At 41.2% G+C, this 17,235-nt stretch overlaps 1 protein-coding gene across 1 annotated transcript; it reads right to left on the reverse strand.

The window, feature by feature from the left end:
• Nucleotides 1-603: 603 nt before the first annotated feature.
• LOC133906387 (uncharacterized) lies at nt 604-9,390 on the reverse strand. The gene is made up of 13 exons (XM_062348271.1): nt 9,272-9,390; nt 8,071-8,166; nt 7,629-7,899; nt 7,505-7,543; nt 6,927-7,052; nt 6,691-6,818; nt 6,303-6,593; nt 4,694-4,824; nt 3,899-4,016; nt 3,617-3,709; nt 1,153-1,251; nt 981-1,051; nt 604-884 (listed from the first exon to the last, which is right to left on the reverse strand). The coding sequence occupies exons 2-13, from the start codon at nt 8,161-8,163 to the stop codon at nt 800-802; spliced, it is 1,545 nt and encodes a 514-aa protein (XP_062204255.1). The 5' UTR covers nt 8,164-8,166; nt 9,272-9,390; the 3' UTR covers nt 604-799.
• Between the last annotated feature and the right edge of the window lie 7,845 nt (nt 9,391-17,235).

Genomic DNA, 17,235 nt, shown 5'->3' on the forward strand with positions numbered 1-17,235 from the left:
TAATATTTTGCCGTTACACCATGTGGAACACCACCTATCGCCCGTTGGATGAACGTCAGGTAACTATCGTCCTTTCAACAGACGGCATATGCCTATTAATGCAATTTTTTAAAATGAGCACCTAAAATTGCTAAATTTTAATTTTGAAAATATATTTAAAAAAATCGGCTTCAGCCTACCTAATCTACATCTGGCTGGTGATGAGCTACGGGCCTACGGCTCCGCTGGCTCTGGTTGCAGAAGATGGAGTAAGGCCGACATTGGAAATCAAGATCGAGCCAAACCTCCGGGAGTTCTTTCAAGCATCAGTCAGGACAACCGTTGGAGATGGACGCCGAGCCCTGTTCTGGTCTGACAACTGGGTACAGGGGAAGTCCATAAGTACTGTTGCACCTCACTTGCTTCGCCATAAGCACGCAGACAGTGCACCCAGGCCTGCTCGATCGGTCATGGATCAGAGAAATCACGGGTGCGCTATCAGTGAAAGCTCTTTATGAATATGTACAGCTATCCAGCGGCACTTACTCGGCCAAATCTGCGTACATCATCTTCTTCCAGGACCTCGTGAGTTTTCCAACAGCTCAGAATACTAACAGATTACCATCTTGCAACAACTCAGAGCATACAGGTACTGGAACTAAAAAATCCATACACAATTTTGACATCCAAGAGTCTGCAAAACCCCGTGTCCGACAACCAGTTGATCCTTCACGCTATCTGAATTAAAACACTTAATGTGCTTATGCTAGAAACAAGCATTTAAACACTACAGCGTTCAACACGGAGTGCTACCATATTCTCAGGATTCCATTGCATACCATTCTTCAAGAACTTTTTCCCCTTTTCTGTATTTCCGAACAATTATTGGCTTTGGAAATGGCCATCTGGAAGTAAACAAAGAATCTGGTCATTGCCTCTTACTCAAATCACTTCACTAATTCCAGATATGACATGTTTAATTTAATATGTAAGGATATTACCTATTTAATCCACCTGATGTAAACTTGTCAACGACCACAGTTCTTTCACGTTCACAACCCCTCACACCAAACTGGATTGGACATACAAACATGAGCAGCAGCAGCAATTAGAACATTCAAGAACTTTACGAGCACTGCCGGATAATTTTTGCTACAATTCAATATATCAAACCTTAATGAATATTGGCATCTTATTGCAGTCATCAGGCTGGTGAAAGTTCCGGTAGTCCAACAGAAAATTAGTACTTATATCCAGCAGTATGCCACCAAGCTGGTACGAAAAATATCAACAAAGATGTCTTCAGGACAAAACATTAAGGATGTATTTCATTGGTTGCCTGCTAGAGCCTGTGGGCCTGACTTGTCAGATGCACATATATTTGCTTCCACTGATTCTGTCATGCCAGGCAGAGCGGATGCAGCATGTAGGGATGCAAATGGAGCGAATAATGTCTGACCAATCCGAACGAAAACGAATATGAACTGTCGGGTACATACATTCTTCGGATAGTGTCGAATACAAATACACATGTGGATAATTTTTATCAAATACGAATACAGAGATGCAGTTTTCGACGAATACGAATCGATCCGGACATTTCTGCATCTCGGATATCCGGCAGTACATGTAACATGTGTTGGGGATTGCTTATGTGTTGTCTTCCAAATGCCATAGCTTCCTCATCCAGAGTCTAAACTTGATACATGAGTAGTGCAAATTGTAGATCTGGGATCTACAACTTTGTAGTTCTGTGTATTTTCAACTAAGTCCATTTATGTGCCTCAAAATCCAACTAAAGTTTCTTGAACCACTTCCTACACCCATTATTTCTCAAGTTTCTGACAAAATTATATTATCATTCTTATTAGAGTTCTAAAAGACATATTAATAATAAAAAATATATAAATATATTAAAAAGAAAGGAAAGAGTCTATTTGACCACTGAATTGTTGTCCGAGTCTGAATTTGACCACTGAATTGTTGTCCGAGTTCGAATTTCCCCCGAATTCGAAAACCAGTGTAACTATCAATACCGAGAAATGACCCACCTAACCCATACAAAGGTGGGTCCACTCCGATGTGGGGTTTTCACTCGCATGGCAAAAATAAGAAACAATAAACAAATCAGCCAATAAAAAATTTGTGGGCCCCAATATCACTCTCTAATCCATTCTCTTCCTCACGTCTTTCCCTTTCGTTTCTCTCCTCTCTCCGTGAACATAGCGAGCCTCACGGCTGGCACACCAGCGCAACAGGCCAGCAAGCTGGAGACGACGCGCAAGGTCTTGAGGCGATATTGCTACTCCTAGTCTAGGTCATGTGCTTAGCCACCATCCTCCTACATCAAAAGCGATTGTCGTACGACACCCATTCTTCTGCGCACCAAGATCATGTTGCTACTCCCACATGGCCTCATGTTCCTCTTCACCTTGACAAAAGCCACCCGCATCCAACGTCGCCCGATCGTGCGCAGAGCAAAAACCGACATCCTCGTCTGCGTCTTTAGCGCCTTGATAAAGCAATTGCAAATCCGCCTATACGAGGACGTAGACCGTACCGTCCTCCACCGGATTCCCAATTAGCTCTGCAATACCTACAATGCAACCGCCAGATTTGGAGCCCTAAGTAAAGAGTCATGGGTGAGTCTCCGGCCGTGCCACCACCATCATCATGTCTGTCTTGCCATGTTCTATAGTGTGTCCTTGTTTTATTTGCCAACAATTTGTTGACCACTATTCCCCCACCCGTAGTACCATCGCCGCCGCTATGAAAACCTCGCCACCAGTGACCTTTGGGTCCCGTGAGTGGCCCCTTCTACTTCCCATGCACCCCAAGAGCCCAATTGAAGTCCACATCAGTAGCAAGCCCGTCGTCGTGCCACTCCACCGCATCCCGTCGTCATCATGCAAATCAAGTTGTCAGCTGCCTCTCGCCAATCTGAGCCGCTACATGGATCGTCGTAACCCCGCGACCCTCGTGACACCGGTCATTTACACCAACGAGCCATCCTCTGTCATCTCTACCACCGTTCCACTCTAGCCGTTTTATTTTGTGGCATGGCAGGGTGATGTGGCGCAAAACCGGGTTGGATTGAGCTTAGGGGGTGAGTGTATGGCATTGATAGTTCGATGGTGTGTCGTGTCCGGTTTTTTACTTCAAGGTGGAAAATGTTCGATGGTGTGTCGTGCACCATCGTGTCCGATTTTCGAGTCCAAGATAGAAAATCGAACTCGGGCAATAGTTCATGGTCAAATGGACTTTTTCCAAGAATAAAACATTTTTCTTGTTTTGCTATAGTTATACAAGTAGCTTGATTGGTTTTCATGTTCAGAAAATTATTTGTGACCTTACTCATGTTTGGTCCTGTTAGCCTCGTATTTGTATTTGTACGATCAATATTCGTCCATATTCGGTCTGTTTTCATCCAAGCAGCATGTGCCCTCACATGAATTTTGTGCTCAGTGGCCAGCCCCCAGCTTATACCAAATAAGAATGTGGATTTTTCTTTTTTTCTCTTTTTCAGGACTGGAAAGTGGATTCGATCCAACAAAACATCCCACAGCCTGGCCCACAAAAGCCAAAGCAACCAAACAGGCAAACACATCCATACGGGACCAAGTAAACAAGAACAGACCTCTGCTGCGTTGGAAAAATATACGCCATTTACTCGATTGATGATATCCCCTTCATTCAAACCAGATGCTTTCGCTGAAGATTGTTCTTCAATCTGCAATTCCAGTAAGCCCATCAAATGGAAGACCCTAAACAACGAAATCTGAACAATTTATAGGACTGGCCAGGGCCAGGCAGCACCACAAGACAAAGGTAGGTTCCATATGTAAGAAACCAAAAAATGTTCTTCAGTCTGCAATTCACTAGGAAGAAAGAAGGGCCCGGACAGAGAGGAAACGCAAACCTTCTCAATAACCACACCAGTTGCCCCACGGAAGTTGGTTTGCATCTTTTCAAACGCATTACACCCTTCTGCGTAAAGAGTACGAACTCGCAGCCCATGCCATGGTCTTTCAACTTTCCTGGATCATATCATTGCAAGGAAAAAAAAAGGATCAAAATCTGTGATTTGACAAATCATACATTGGTTTCTGCATCAGAAAGTTGTATCAGCACCTTTCCTACTGCACAAAATGGCATAGAACTCTATTGCGAGAACAAGCAAATAAAGTAAACAAATAGGTAATTCCATAATAGGTACCAAAAATGCAATGAAGAGTTCTCACGTTGGGATTAATACAGCTGTGATAAAAATATTTTAATAGAATTGGTAGGTAAGCTCTAATTAGGTAAACTAAAACCCCTGACAAAACAGGGAGAAGGATTGCCCCATCATAGTTCATAACAGTTCTCACTACAGCAAACAAAGGTAGAAATGCTGTCCCGATAGGAGCATGAAGCTTTCGGACACTTACATCCCATGCTCATATAACAAGCACCAATATCTAACACCACAACATCACCAATCATAATTATGTCCAACTCTAGACTAAATAACAGCCAAACTCATCCACAATATTGCTAGCCATGAACATGTCATGCCAGCCAATTAGACGCAGATCTCGATCTAGGGATTACTGGTGATCCCAGGTCCCAACTACAAAATAGATGAGTGACGAACTGATAAGTCCCAAAGGGACAAATTGAAATTCACCAAACCTATTTGGTACTTCTTTAAGAAAAAAAATCAAATGCATACCTGAATAATACGAACTGCTGCAAACACTTCAACACAACGAAACTTGGAATGAAAGGAGTTTCGTTAGTGTCATAATAATTCATCCCAATAAAATCTCCATCAAAGTTCATCAGCGGACCCCCAACTGCTGCCTGCCAAAATACGTTGGTGGTCATTAAATTATTCAAAAAGGACATAGAAGGATGAGCTAATAAAGTTTGGATTACATAAAGGAAAGAGTCAATTTTACTCTCCCAAATATTTTCATTTGTCTCACTTTACGCACTTAACTACTAAAACTAGGTCACTCACTCCCTAATGACATTTATCTTTTTTTATTCTCCTCATGAGAGTCATGTTTAAGTTGAAATTTAGTGGGACGATAGATATCACCACAACTGTGGGTACATAAGAAGGCATGTGGAACTGTTCACGTGAACTGTAGCACATGTGAAGAGTACTGTGCAGCCATTACTTGCCCATTAAATTAGATAGGATTATATTATGTAGTTTCTAGATTACTCCAGATTGTAAGGATTGGATCCAATCTATTTGCTTACTTTCGGGTCAAGTTATTATATAGAGGTGATGTATCGTTATGAGGCAAGTAAAGAATTAGAAGGGGAAATCCCAAAGCCCTCAAGCTCTAAATCCATCCTCTCCCTTGCTCACGCCATGCGCCCCCTCTTCCAGTCACGTCCACCATAGCACCCACCTTCTCCACAGCCACCACCAGCCTTATGGCCGTCGGTCTCCTCCCTCCGCAATAATCAAAGTCCGTAACAGTATAACATGTAGTAACAGGTGAGTATCATACATTAACATGTTACTCTATCTGAGTAATCTAGAGGAAGACAAAGAAGTGACTACTTGTCATGTGCACATCCGGCTGGCCGGAAACAAACGTGGTGCACGGCAGCAGTAAGAGCTCCTGTCAGGCAGCCATGAGATTTATTGTGATAATTTCAGTTGGGAGATAGAATTGTTTAGTTGATTAACTAGCTATAATATCAATTGATTAGGTCAAATTAGGACATGTGTTCAGAAGCATAGTGCACAACGATAGGGGAAGTTAGCATTTGTGATAGGTCAATTTAGGAGATAAGATTTGGTAGTTGTTTGAGATATGTCTCTTTTAGCTCAAGCATTTTAGGGGCATCTATTTAAGGAGGTTACCGTCATTGTCAATGGATTAAGCAAAGATCAATAAACAAGTTCTAGATCCTAAAGTCCTTTTGCTAATCCACATTGTTCGCCTAAACGGCCGTGTAGTCCGACTAGTCAACGTGTAAACACTACTCAATGGCCGGCCGTGTTCGCCTAAACGGCCGTGTAATCCGACTAATTGGCAGTGTAGTCCGATTAATCGCCTGTGTAGTCCGACTATTGGCTAAACGAAGGTTGACCGCCCGTTTAGCGTTTACCGTCTACGAAAACACTGCTAATCCAATAGTTATTATGGATTAAAATAACTACCTTCAGCTATGAAAGGACACAAGAGTACAAGACAATAAATAAGGTATCAAAACACTAATCTAAATAAGTATTGGAATTATTGGATGAAATTTAAATGGGGAGTGCAAAAATAACCATTATGACATCAACGCAAATACATTTATAATATGCTTACCTTTGAAATCCTGCAAGTCGATACTAAAAGTTCTTCACAGTCAAACTTGCTACTTTTTGGAATAATCTTTCCTGTACTAACCAGTAGGATATGGATCTCTTTGTCACGACCCAATGTAACCACGTCCCTTGAACAACTCCTGTCAAAGTTGATGGCCTCGATATTTGAACTAAATCCTTTTTCTGGCAGATGGACAGGAGGCTTAATTTGAATCAAACAGATGTTGTGATAAAAATCCTGATATAACAGGTGGCCTTCACAAGTTTCTTGATTGTGCAAATATACATTGATCTACAACAAATATAAATGAGCAAAAATATTAGTGTTTGTGGGGAAGGCTGAAGGCAAAACCAAAACTTCACCAACTACAATACAAAGATAGACAAACCTTAAGGTCGTCAGCTAGTTCATCAGTGTCTGGACATTTAACCAAATTTGCAACTGTCACAATTATGTGAGCCTCTTCAGAAGACTCAACAACTGTACCAGAGCAAGAAAAATGATCTGTATCTCCTACTGTAAAAAAAATAAATAAAATAAAATAAAAAATTGAATCAATGTGAAATAAATAAGTCAAGACCAGAATAAGAAACAGATGAAATTGATAATCAATGAAGTGATCACCTTTAGATTGGAGCCCTACCACAGAAGGAGCAACCTGCAAAACCAACTTCTCAACTTCCCAACTAGCACCCTTCAGTGTAGTTTTAAAAAGCCCAATATCCGGTGATAAAAAATATGGGCGCCACTCTGGTTATAATTTTTAAAAAGAAACAGTGAATATTATAAAGGTTTTACTCACTTAACTGGTTTTCATTAAAAAGCAGAGGAGGTATTCCGAGGTGCCGACCCACTGTGAACTATGTGAAGCATCAAAAGGGTAAAAAATAATGACTATGTTGTAAATGAGATCATTTGGTTTTTCACTGATCACTACTCTTTAGTATTGTTTCAGTTAGCTTAATTGACACATTTTGCATGCATAACCGATTCTTTTTTTCTCATATTGTCATTATTCTTATGCTTGCTTTTGACTGGCCCATTTGAACTACTTTTGAGTAGAGTGAAAATCATGAAATTACCATTATTTTTTTAAAAAAAAATATCACGTGGGCTATGACAGGACTCTCCTAAAACCTTCCAGATACTCAACTGAAAGAAAATTCTTAGTGTAGAAAAAGAGAATGAGAAGGGCAAGTCACCTTCCATATCCATTGCTGCATCCGCATTTATTATCTCAGCTGCAAAGAGTTGAAAACAGAGTGTACTTGTGACAGTATTAAGATAAGAATGACAGGAAACGAAAAGGAAAGGTCGAATGCTTACTTCTATTTTCAAAATCCTCATCTCTTGGTTTAGGCAGTTCATCCATAATCTTTTTGATGCTGCTGCAGGCCCATTGCGCAAATTCACATAGCTCTTTATGTCTCAAAGTTTCAGCTTCCTTGCGCTTTTTTCTTCTCTGGTTCTGCTGCTTCCTCAATCTCGCGAATTCTGATCTCCTTTGCATTGTAACTGAATCATCCTTCTGCGGGCGAAGGTTGTAAGCACTTTGCTCCACCTGTGCACTTGGCTCCGCAGTTCTAGAACTCTCACCCTAAGTGTTTGAGAGGAATGATAATAAGTGACCACATGGCAACATTGTGCATTCAGATAACGGCATGAGACCAACGGTGGATACTAATATTCTTCTTATGTAACGAAACAGAACCTATCCACCACCGCAGTTCATGCACCAACCACAGAAATAAGTGTGCACATTAGTTACCTCAGCTAGTTTTCTCCTCTGAAGGCTTGCATTGCTTCTATACTCACTACATGGATCAGATGAGGATGAATCTCCATCTGACAGGAAAGTCATCTCCTATCAATTTCACAAGCAACATATAAGTCATTTGACCTCATATGATGCTAATGTAGCAAACATAACATAGCATAAATATAAAGGTGTAAATCTTCGCACAGGTATTAGCTATCCTCAGTCCTTGCAGACTATTAAGGAAACAGTTTAAGGTCACTGAATGAGGGAAAATCGTGTCAACAGGAACAAGGTAGTGAACCTGGAAATTAGACAGGAAATCATCCTGGAGCAATGGAAAGGTCTGTAAAGTTTGAGGTTAGGAAGGTTGGACTACTGGGTCACGTTTTGAATCCAACTCACAGCTAAGCTAGCAGATTATGGTACGGCAGTTTGGGCAGGTCTGTGAGCTGGGTTGGGTGAACTGCTTTAGCTCTGCTTATCCAGTTTGGTTGCTGGATATGAAATGGTTGGAGTATCATGGACTGTGGCATGGTGTGGGTGATGGTAGCTCACTTAATTAACTAATGTGAATGTGTGCCAACACTTGATAATAAAATTGGTCGCACATAACTGGTAGAATCTTATCAAAACTCAGGCAGCGAATAAATAACATGCCAAATACAGATATTAAAACAACCGTTGGCTTCAGACCATACAGCCCCAAGTCGAGGTGCTTCTGTTGATGTGCTACATAGTGCTTAGGAGCTATGAGAAATCGGCTAAGCTGTATGTGCAGAGCAATCAATCGGCTAAGCTGTATGTGCAGAGCAATCAATCGGCTAACTTGTGTGAGAAATCGAGCTGATTGTATTGTACCATCCAGGTTTTCAAGAGTGGAGAAACAGATTTCAAAGGCAGTTTGCAAGTACACTTTTTAAAAAAGTGTTTCTAGAAGGCAAATTGCTTATCCAATCGCAGCTGATTCATCTTGATCTTGCAGAGGGAGAGACAGGACCTAACAAAATTGGGGCTTTGAGTCGATGGAGCAGGGAGAAGATGCGGCGCGTCGGAACGGAAGCAGAACCGGACAGGGAGCGCTCAAGATAATCGGATGAGGAAGCGGCCTCAGAGGGAGAGGCGATCCGAGGGGCTGATACCGATAGAAGAGGAAGCGGCGGCGGGGACTAGGGACGGCAACGCGGCGGTGCTTGTGTGGAAGGAAGAATACCTCGGCGTCCAGCCCCGGAGGGCGTCGAGGACGGCCACGGACTCGCAGATGTGGACCGGACCCTCGTCGGCGATGGCGCGGTTCACCCTTGGCGGCCGATTCGCGCCACTCTCGCTTGGTCCCTCGCCCAGATCTAAGTATTATTGGGCCGTAGGCACAGTAAATTATCAAATATTACTGTGCAAGTGGGCCCATTTAAGTATTATTGGGCTCCTTTCTCTAACAGGCAGGGTCATCTCTCTCCTTTTCTCAGGCCGGCCGGCCCACTCCCACTCCCTTTTCTCTCTTCCCCTCCTCTCATTTTTTTAAGTACATCTTCCCCTCTTCTCTCTCACCCTCATCGAATTAGGTATCAAATACAGATTGAATAGTACGTTTTCCACATTGCTATCTATATTTTAATTCAAATACGAATACGGATCCAAATATCCTTAATACAAATACAAATTAGATAGTTTGAATACGAATCCACATTCGGATATCTACTCGATCTTCGAAATTCATATCAGAAATGTAAAATTTTGCTCAAATTTGACTGAAATTTGATAAAATTTGGCTGAATTAATTTGATTGGGTTGGAATTTTAGAAATTTTGTTCAAAATTCATGTTAGAAATTTTGTTCAAAATTCATGTTAGAAATTTAAATTTTTGGTCAAATTTGATTGAATTTTGTTTCAATTTGATTGGGCCAGAATTTTGTTCACCTCTGAAATTTCTGAAACTTTAGAAAAATTTGGTTCTCTGGTTTGCGGATATGGATATATCCATTTCCACCCTTGAATTCGGACATCCACATTTGAATCCCTCGAAAATGAATTCGGATACATCCATTTTAGTATCCATTTCAGAAACGAATATGGATACGGATATCCATATACGTGTTTGAACGGATACAAATGTAGGAAACCATCCAGATAATATTCCAATTAGTCATTAAGTCGATCATTTATGTAATCATAACTCTCATGACTAACCGGAATGTCACCTGGTAGTCCCGGCATGTGTTTTTCTTTCAGGATCAGAACACACATCTTTACAACAGGCACATCATCACAAGATATAATAAAGAGCAAGTAATTAAAATAAGTTACAAGTCTTTAAGCAAATTAAACTTTAAAATAAAATATATGATCCAAACATCGATAGAGTATCTACGCAGCGGAAAGTACATAACTATAAAAGATGGGTAGCGTTGTTTGCCCTAAGGCGCCATCCTAAAATATCCACACACGAGTAGTAGGTACTACTCTTGCTCGTCACCAACGTCAGTGGACGTAAAGTAGCCAAAAACCAATTCTTCCTCACCTGAAAATCAAACAAAGCATGTGAGTATGAAGGTACTCGTAAGACTTAATTCATAGTGGGCACTAATAAATAGTCTAACTCCAAGGAGAATGCAATTTGGATAATTAGCAAGGACTTGGTCACAAAGTTAAGTGAATTTCATATGCAAGAGCAATTTTGACTCAAGTGTAAGCATCTTCACCTAACCATAAACAACCTTCTATCCTAAGATCATTACCATACCATAATTATAACTTGAACCGTATCAAAACTTCAACAACATCACCATACGTTTCCTAACATACCATCACAACCTCAACCGGAACTCTACGATTGATGCAAATGGACAGCGTGGTTATAACCGAGAGTGCGGCAATTCAAATTGTTTTACACCCTGCAGGAAAGTACATCTTTGCCCACACGACTTGAGGACCATACGGCTTGCATGTCCACACAAGGGGTACTCACGTCAACCTTTTCCAAATAAACTCCAACCGTTTGAACATGCGTCTCGACATGCGGGGGTCATCTAAAACTACTCCCAGAGCAAATTAGATACCCCTTCCAAACCTATTATGCCGACAACACCCGAGACTAGCACGCCAAAAGATCACAGCTACATAAGGTATTCGGCTCATCCATCCCATATACGGATACGTGATAAGTACGGATAAGTGCTAAAGCCAACTGCAATAACGGACGGTGCTTAATCGATTCAAGCGGGCTTATAGCATCCGAGACTCCCTTCTCGAGCCATCCCTATTGTCCTCCCGAATCTGGGCTCATCCTCACTAACTTACACCATGCTCCATCATCATTATTGTTCTTGTGAAATCAAGGTAAGCCATAAACTCGTGAATGATGGTCGAACTACCGCTCAACTTCTACCGATGACCTAAGTCTTGCTAAGTATAACATATTCATTTTAAGTTAGACTATTACGTGACATGAACAACCGAGGTTACAAAGGATTAGTAATAAACGGCATCAAGGGAGGGCAATGCAACAATTAGGATCTACCTGCATCAACCTGATACTGGACTCATTCACATGCAAACATACATAAAACGTAATTTATCAATTGACATGATATATGATCCAAAGTAATGGGATGAAAATGCTTATATGCTTGCCTTGGTATTCAGCTTGATCACAAGCAAGGGAAACTACTTCCGAATCGCCCTCGATCACGCCCATGTCACTCTTCGGTCCTTCGTTCACTAAAGAAGAACGTGTGCAATGTGATGAGCATGAATGAGGTGTTAAAATGTATGCTACTAGATGCACAATGAATAAGGATGCAGTACAACAAGTTAAGAATACAATGACACACGAACGAACAAAGAAATTTTACAATCTGGGTAACATCAGAACTTTCGACTTAATGTCGGAATTTCTGACTGGAGTCGGAACTTCCTATTTGGAAGTCAGAACTTCTGATCAATCGGACATTTCGATCCTTCGAAAAGAACACTCGGTTAGACACATGTTTACTCGGAAGTTCCGGTACTAGGGTCGGAACTTCTGATCAGGTTGGAACGTTTGGCACTTTACGAAAATTGGGTTATCGGCTAGGAAAAGGTTTAATCAGAAGTTCCGGTACTAAGGTTGAAACTTCCGGTGTTGGCCGAAACATCCGGCACTCTCAAAAAGATGGGCTCTCGGGTTACAACTCTATTCAATCAGAAGTTCCGGTCCCAAGATTGGAACTTCAGATCGGATCAAAAACTCTGGCTCAGACGAGGCTTTTGGGTTGGGTTAACTCGAGTTAAAACTGGAACTTCCAATATGAAAATCGGAACTTACGATACCTTCCAGAATACAAAGTTTTGCAAATAACTTAGGTCGTTTCGATTTGCATGTTGAATCCTAACCCCTACAAACATGTATTGGCACTAAAACGTTGGTTCTAGACCTCATTTACTCACTCTACACACTCAAATCATTAGCTCAACTCCATCTAAACTCTCTATTAGCTCTAATACCTCAAGAACACGACATACTTCGCCATACTTCATTTGCAGCTCATAAATCCATCTAAGACCGAGCTAAAAGCGTGTGTTGCTACCATGGACAACCTAGGGACTTACCGAAGGTCTTGTTCGAGGGTGGTGACCGCTGGTTGAAGAAGAAATCGACGGGAGAAGTGCTTGGAGAAGAGAGGCAAGCTGCTGAAATTGCAGAAAAGAAAGGCGACAAAATCGATTTGTAAAACCTTCAAATCTTCATGAATGTGAGAAACTCTTAGATGGATTTGAAGCTAAGGAGGAGGGAAAATAGTGGTATAATATGCATACCTTGAATCCGAGTTCTTGAGGGGAAGATTTGAGGAGAAAGTGAGAAAGTTTGAGAGAGGGAAAGGGAGCAGCATCTCTGCTGCTTTGCTGGCCAGTTGGAGAGGGTGAGAGGGAGTGTGAGAGTGTGAGAGAGAGGTGGAGGGGTGGGGCTGCTTTTGCCCAAGAGAGAGAGGTGAAGTGTGGGGCCGGCCAAGTGGATCCCACATGTTAGAGGGATAAGAAAAGTGCAGCTGAAATCTATTTCTTCTCTCCCCTATTCTTTCTCTCTTTTAACAACCCCATAGGCTTTGCTCTAGCGCTCAAAAATTTCTAGGAGTTTTTGCGCCTCGATAACAAAACGAGATGAACCCAATTTAAATCGGATTTACCAAAAAGCCTAGGCGAGACTTAAACTAAGCGAAAACTCTAATATTGGTTATTTTCATAACGCATAGCAATTACAAATCACCATTAGAAATATATAACAAGTAAATCCAAAAAGCTTAACAAATAAAATGATTCTTATGTTACTTATGATGCAAATTATGCTTAAAGACATGATTAAGAAATTGGGACGTGACAACGAATATCAGATAATTTGGATACCTGCTATCTATTTTCCACCCTTACACTCGATCCTCTCTCTCTCTCTCTCTAGTCTCTCTGTTTCTCTCCACTCATGGGCGACGGCGGCAGCGGGTTGGCGGCTGGGTGGGGATGGGTCAAAAGGAGATGGTGATGTGGGGGTTGGTCATAGGAAAAGGAGAAGAAAGATGGGCTCACCTTTGGTCAGCGGCGGCTTAAGACGGTGCGAACCTAGCGGTGGGGACAATGGATCCAGCGACAGTGGCCCCCTCGGGTCCGGCCTAGCCTCCTTGAGCTACAGCGGTGCAAGATGGCAATGATGCTCGATGTTGCAGAAGGCGACGACGGACACCGAAGGCAACAGATTCGGCTCCGGCAGCCGAGCATGGTGTGGTGGTGTAGGGAAAAGTGGTGGTGATGGGTTAAGAGGGATGGCTCGACTGGTGGCCCTTATATAGGAGGCCAAGGGAGGGCGGCGGTGTGGCCACATGGCGGTGAGGACGGCGATGATGGTGGTGGCGGGGAAGCGATTGCGGCGCTGTGACGGAATTCGCGGCACTATGACGGAGACGGATTTCACGGTAACTCTACAGGGTTTGCGGCTGGCGACAACAATGGGATTCACGGCACTCGCTGTGGCAAAGGTGGGCTGCACTGTTCACTATTCATTGTACGCTATTTACTGTTCATTCTTTTGATTTCCTTTTTACTGCACATGATTTTTTTCCCCCAGGATGTTACAACTAATTAATAAGAGGTAGCATGGTCTCCTCAACATAATTTGCACTTATTTCTAGATTTCCTTGTTTGTGGTCTGTGCATGAGGGAGTACCTAGAGCAAACTTACATTCCCATTTGTTGTTGTTGTTTTTAATTTTTTTTATTAAGAAAACAAACAATGCGTAGCAGACAACTGGTGAAGCAAATTGAAGATAGCTTGCCACAAACCACGTTTGAGCGAGAAAAAACAATGGCAATGTATGCCTCATTAAGCTTGGACTAGCTTGGGTTTTGCTAAAGTCTCTAGCAATAAGCACAACTAATTGTCTTGTTTCTTCCGTCGCACCATCTCGAAAGAAAAGCGCAAACGAACAGGAAGAGCCGAGTTACTTCTTTGGATTTCTGATGGTGACAAATCAGAGTCGACTTGGACTTTACACAGTTACACTATGATAAATTGATAATCGCATGTCAAAATAATCTAATTCTTAATTTTGAGCTGTATACTATTATTCCGCTTGTCTTGTGGAGTTGCCGGGGAAGGCCTCGCACAGCCGCCGACTGGGAAGGAGTCATCGCTGCTGCTCTCGTTCTTTTCTTTGATGGAGGCCTCGCTGCTCTTTCTGCTCTCTCCGTTTCTCTTATCCAGAAGCTCTTGCTTATTTTCCTGTGAAATTGGGTCATAGGAAAGCATTCCATAGGATTTTTTCTCTTTCCTTTCCTATGTTCCAAAGGGGTATATAGGGGGGAAAATCCTCAGGAATGTGAATCCTACAAAAATCCTTTGTGAATCCTCCTTTCAAAGGAGGCCTAAGAAAGAAATACATGGAAAAAACTGGAAAGCTGAGCAGTAATGTATACACAATTACACATAGACATAGCACATGCATCATACACTGATCAGAATTGCAACATAACTAGGTATGGTCATGAAGCAACATGTCTTTTAGATATTATTCCCACACGACAATCAGATCATCACATACTGAAACTAAGAAAACTCTGAAATAAAATAAGCAGTTGGAGATCTATGAGATGGTATGAGCAAATCATTTCAATGGGCAGTGGTCCCCCAGAGTACCATCACAATGTAATATACAGAGTTTTTAAAATTCTGTGATGAAGTAGTAATGATGACTGGATGAAAGCACCCGAGGCTATTATTCTGTACCGAAAAGATGATCTGGACTGATCCAAACTAAAACTATGAGCTGGACATCGCATATGCTCATCAAATAATTTGTGGTAGTCATCAGCAATACAGAATGGAAGATACATTGCATATTCAGAGCAGTTGGGTTTCATAATGTAGAGCCCACAGGGCAAAGAAACTCATAGCATAGTTGCATGACGGAATCAAATAAAGGGTGATCAGTGGACCAAATCTTGAAAGCGATATCGAATGGTTAAACATAAAGACAGTGTCACTTTCAGGTCAGCATCACTTCTATTAACAACCCTTTATGAACCTAACATTGCAGTAAAATAATGCATCTGTATGTGAGTCGCTTTCTGCAAAACTCTTCCCATGATCATGATATCTGAGAACTGAAAAGCATAATCAAGTATATTAAAAATAGAACATTCAATAACTGAAAAGCCCACTCCAAAGAGATTTACATCTTTGGCATAACATCCACGAAACCAGTAAGCGCAAAATAGCTGTACGAACAAGGAAAGTTGTTAATTTTAATCATCAATAGCTGTATGAACAAGGAAACCAGTAAGCGCAAAATAGCTGATTACTATGCAAAATGGGCTTACTTCTGTATTCACAAAAGATGGCCATTTTTCTCTCGAACACGCAAGAGAACTGCACGACGTTGTATTAAAGATAGGAAAAAGCGTTCCGAATACAAAAGCTCCGAAAGGCAAACGAAAAAGAAAAGGCCATTTTGTTTGACCAAATTTCAGCAGCGTGACTTTGTCATGGTGTTGGAATAGTCTTCTGCTACAATGGTAGCCAGTAACATAAGAGATTATTCAAGAGCTTCAGCGCAAGTCAATCATGCAAAATTCAATTATGTGTTGGTGGCAATATGCCATTAACACAAAACTAACAAACTGTATTGTGCCTACTAGTGAGAATTCTCTATTATCACTAAATGGCATTAGGTTTTGCAATGACCCAAGCAAAAACCCTATGCCGCAGGATACGATAGCAAATGCATGTTAGCTGTATCTTGATTGAGATAACCCAAGGACTTTGCACGCTTCAATCATGGCTGAACCAATCATTACGCTTAAATTACTGGACCATTTCATTAGTGCGACGGTGGTCCTTGTATCTGAATAGAAACATTAGAGAGCAATGGAATGCCGGGAACAAAATTTGGGGAGAATATGTTCTTAAGCAAATAAGTTTTTGCAACAAATGATTCTTCAAATCAACTTGATCTTTTTTGACCTACCACAAACTACTGCTGAAAAAGACACCATGGAATCTAATTTTACGCTTTCTGAGATGAGTTATATTCTAACAGAGATAAAAATATACATTTTATCCATCGAATTAGATTTGTTTCACCTTGAAGTTATTTGTATACAACCTCTATATGAACACAATCAATGCTTAACAAATAGAGCCTGAAACAAAAGAGGCAGCCAGATTCACATCCAATTTCAGGTTTCTATGTGAATATGTTCAAAATGAATTAACTTGATGGTCTGCTAAAAGTGTAATGAAAAGCAAAATACCAAATAGCAGCCATACTTTGCATTTATCATTAACAATTTTGATAAGCTCCCAAACAGAGGAAGGAAAAAAGGTTGCATCTCAAAGGTATATATTGCAAGTATTAGTTAACAACTAAACTTACTCTGCACCTCTAACAACATGTATCAATACTACATAGACTGCATATTTTCACATTATTGAGCTGAATTTTCAATATCAAATGCTAGAAATGGAAACAAATTGAAGAAACAGACCTAATCACTTAACTTTTATTCCACAAGGTTATCAGAAAAAAAGAACTAAACGCAATCCTATGAACAAAAAGGCAAATACACATAATCTTAATCCCTCCCTCGTTCAACAGTTCCAAACACTAATGGTTACTATCTCCGTATGAAACATAACCGCTATCGACGTAGCA

The sequence above is a fragment of the Phragmites australis genome, chromosome 23, assembly GCF_958298935.1.
Source record: "Phragmites australis chromosome 23, lpPhrAust1.1, whole genome shotgun sequence".
NCBI classification, from domain to species: domain Eukaryota; kingdom Viridiplantae; phylum Streptophyta; class Magnoliopsida; order Poales; family Poaceae; genus Phragmites; species Phragmites australis.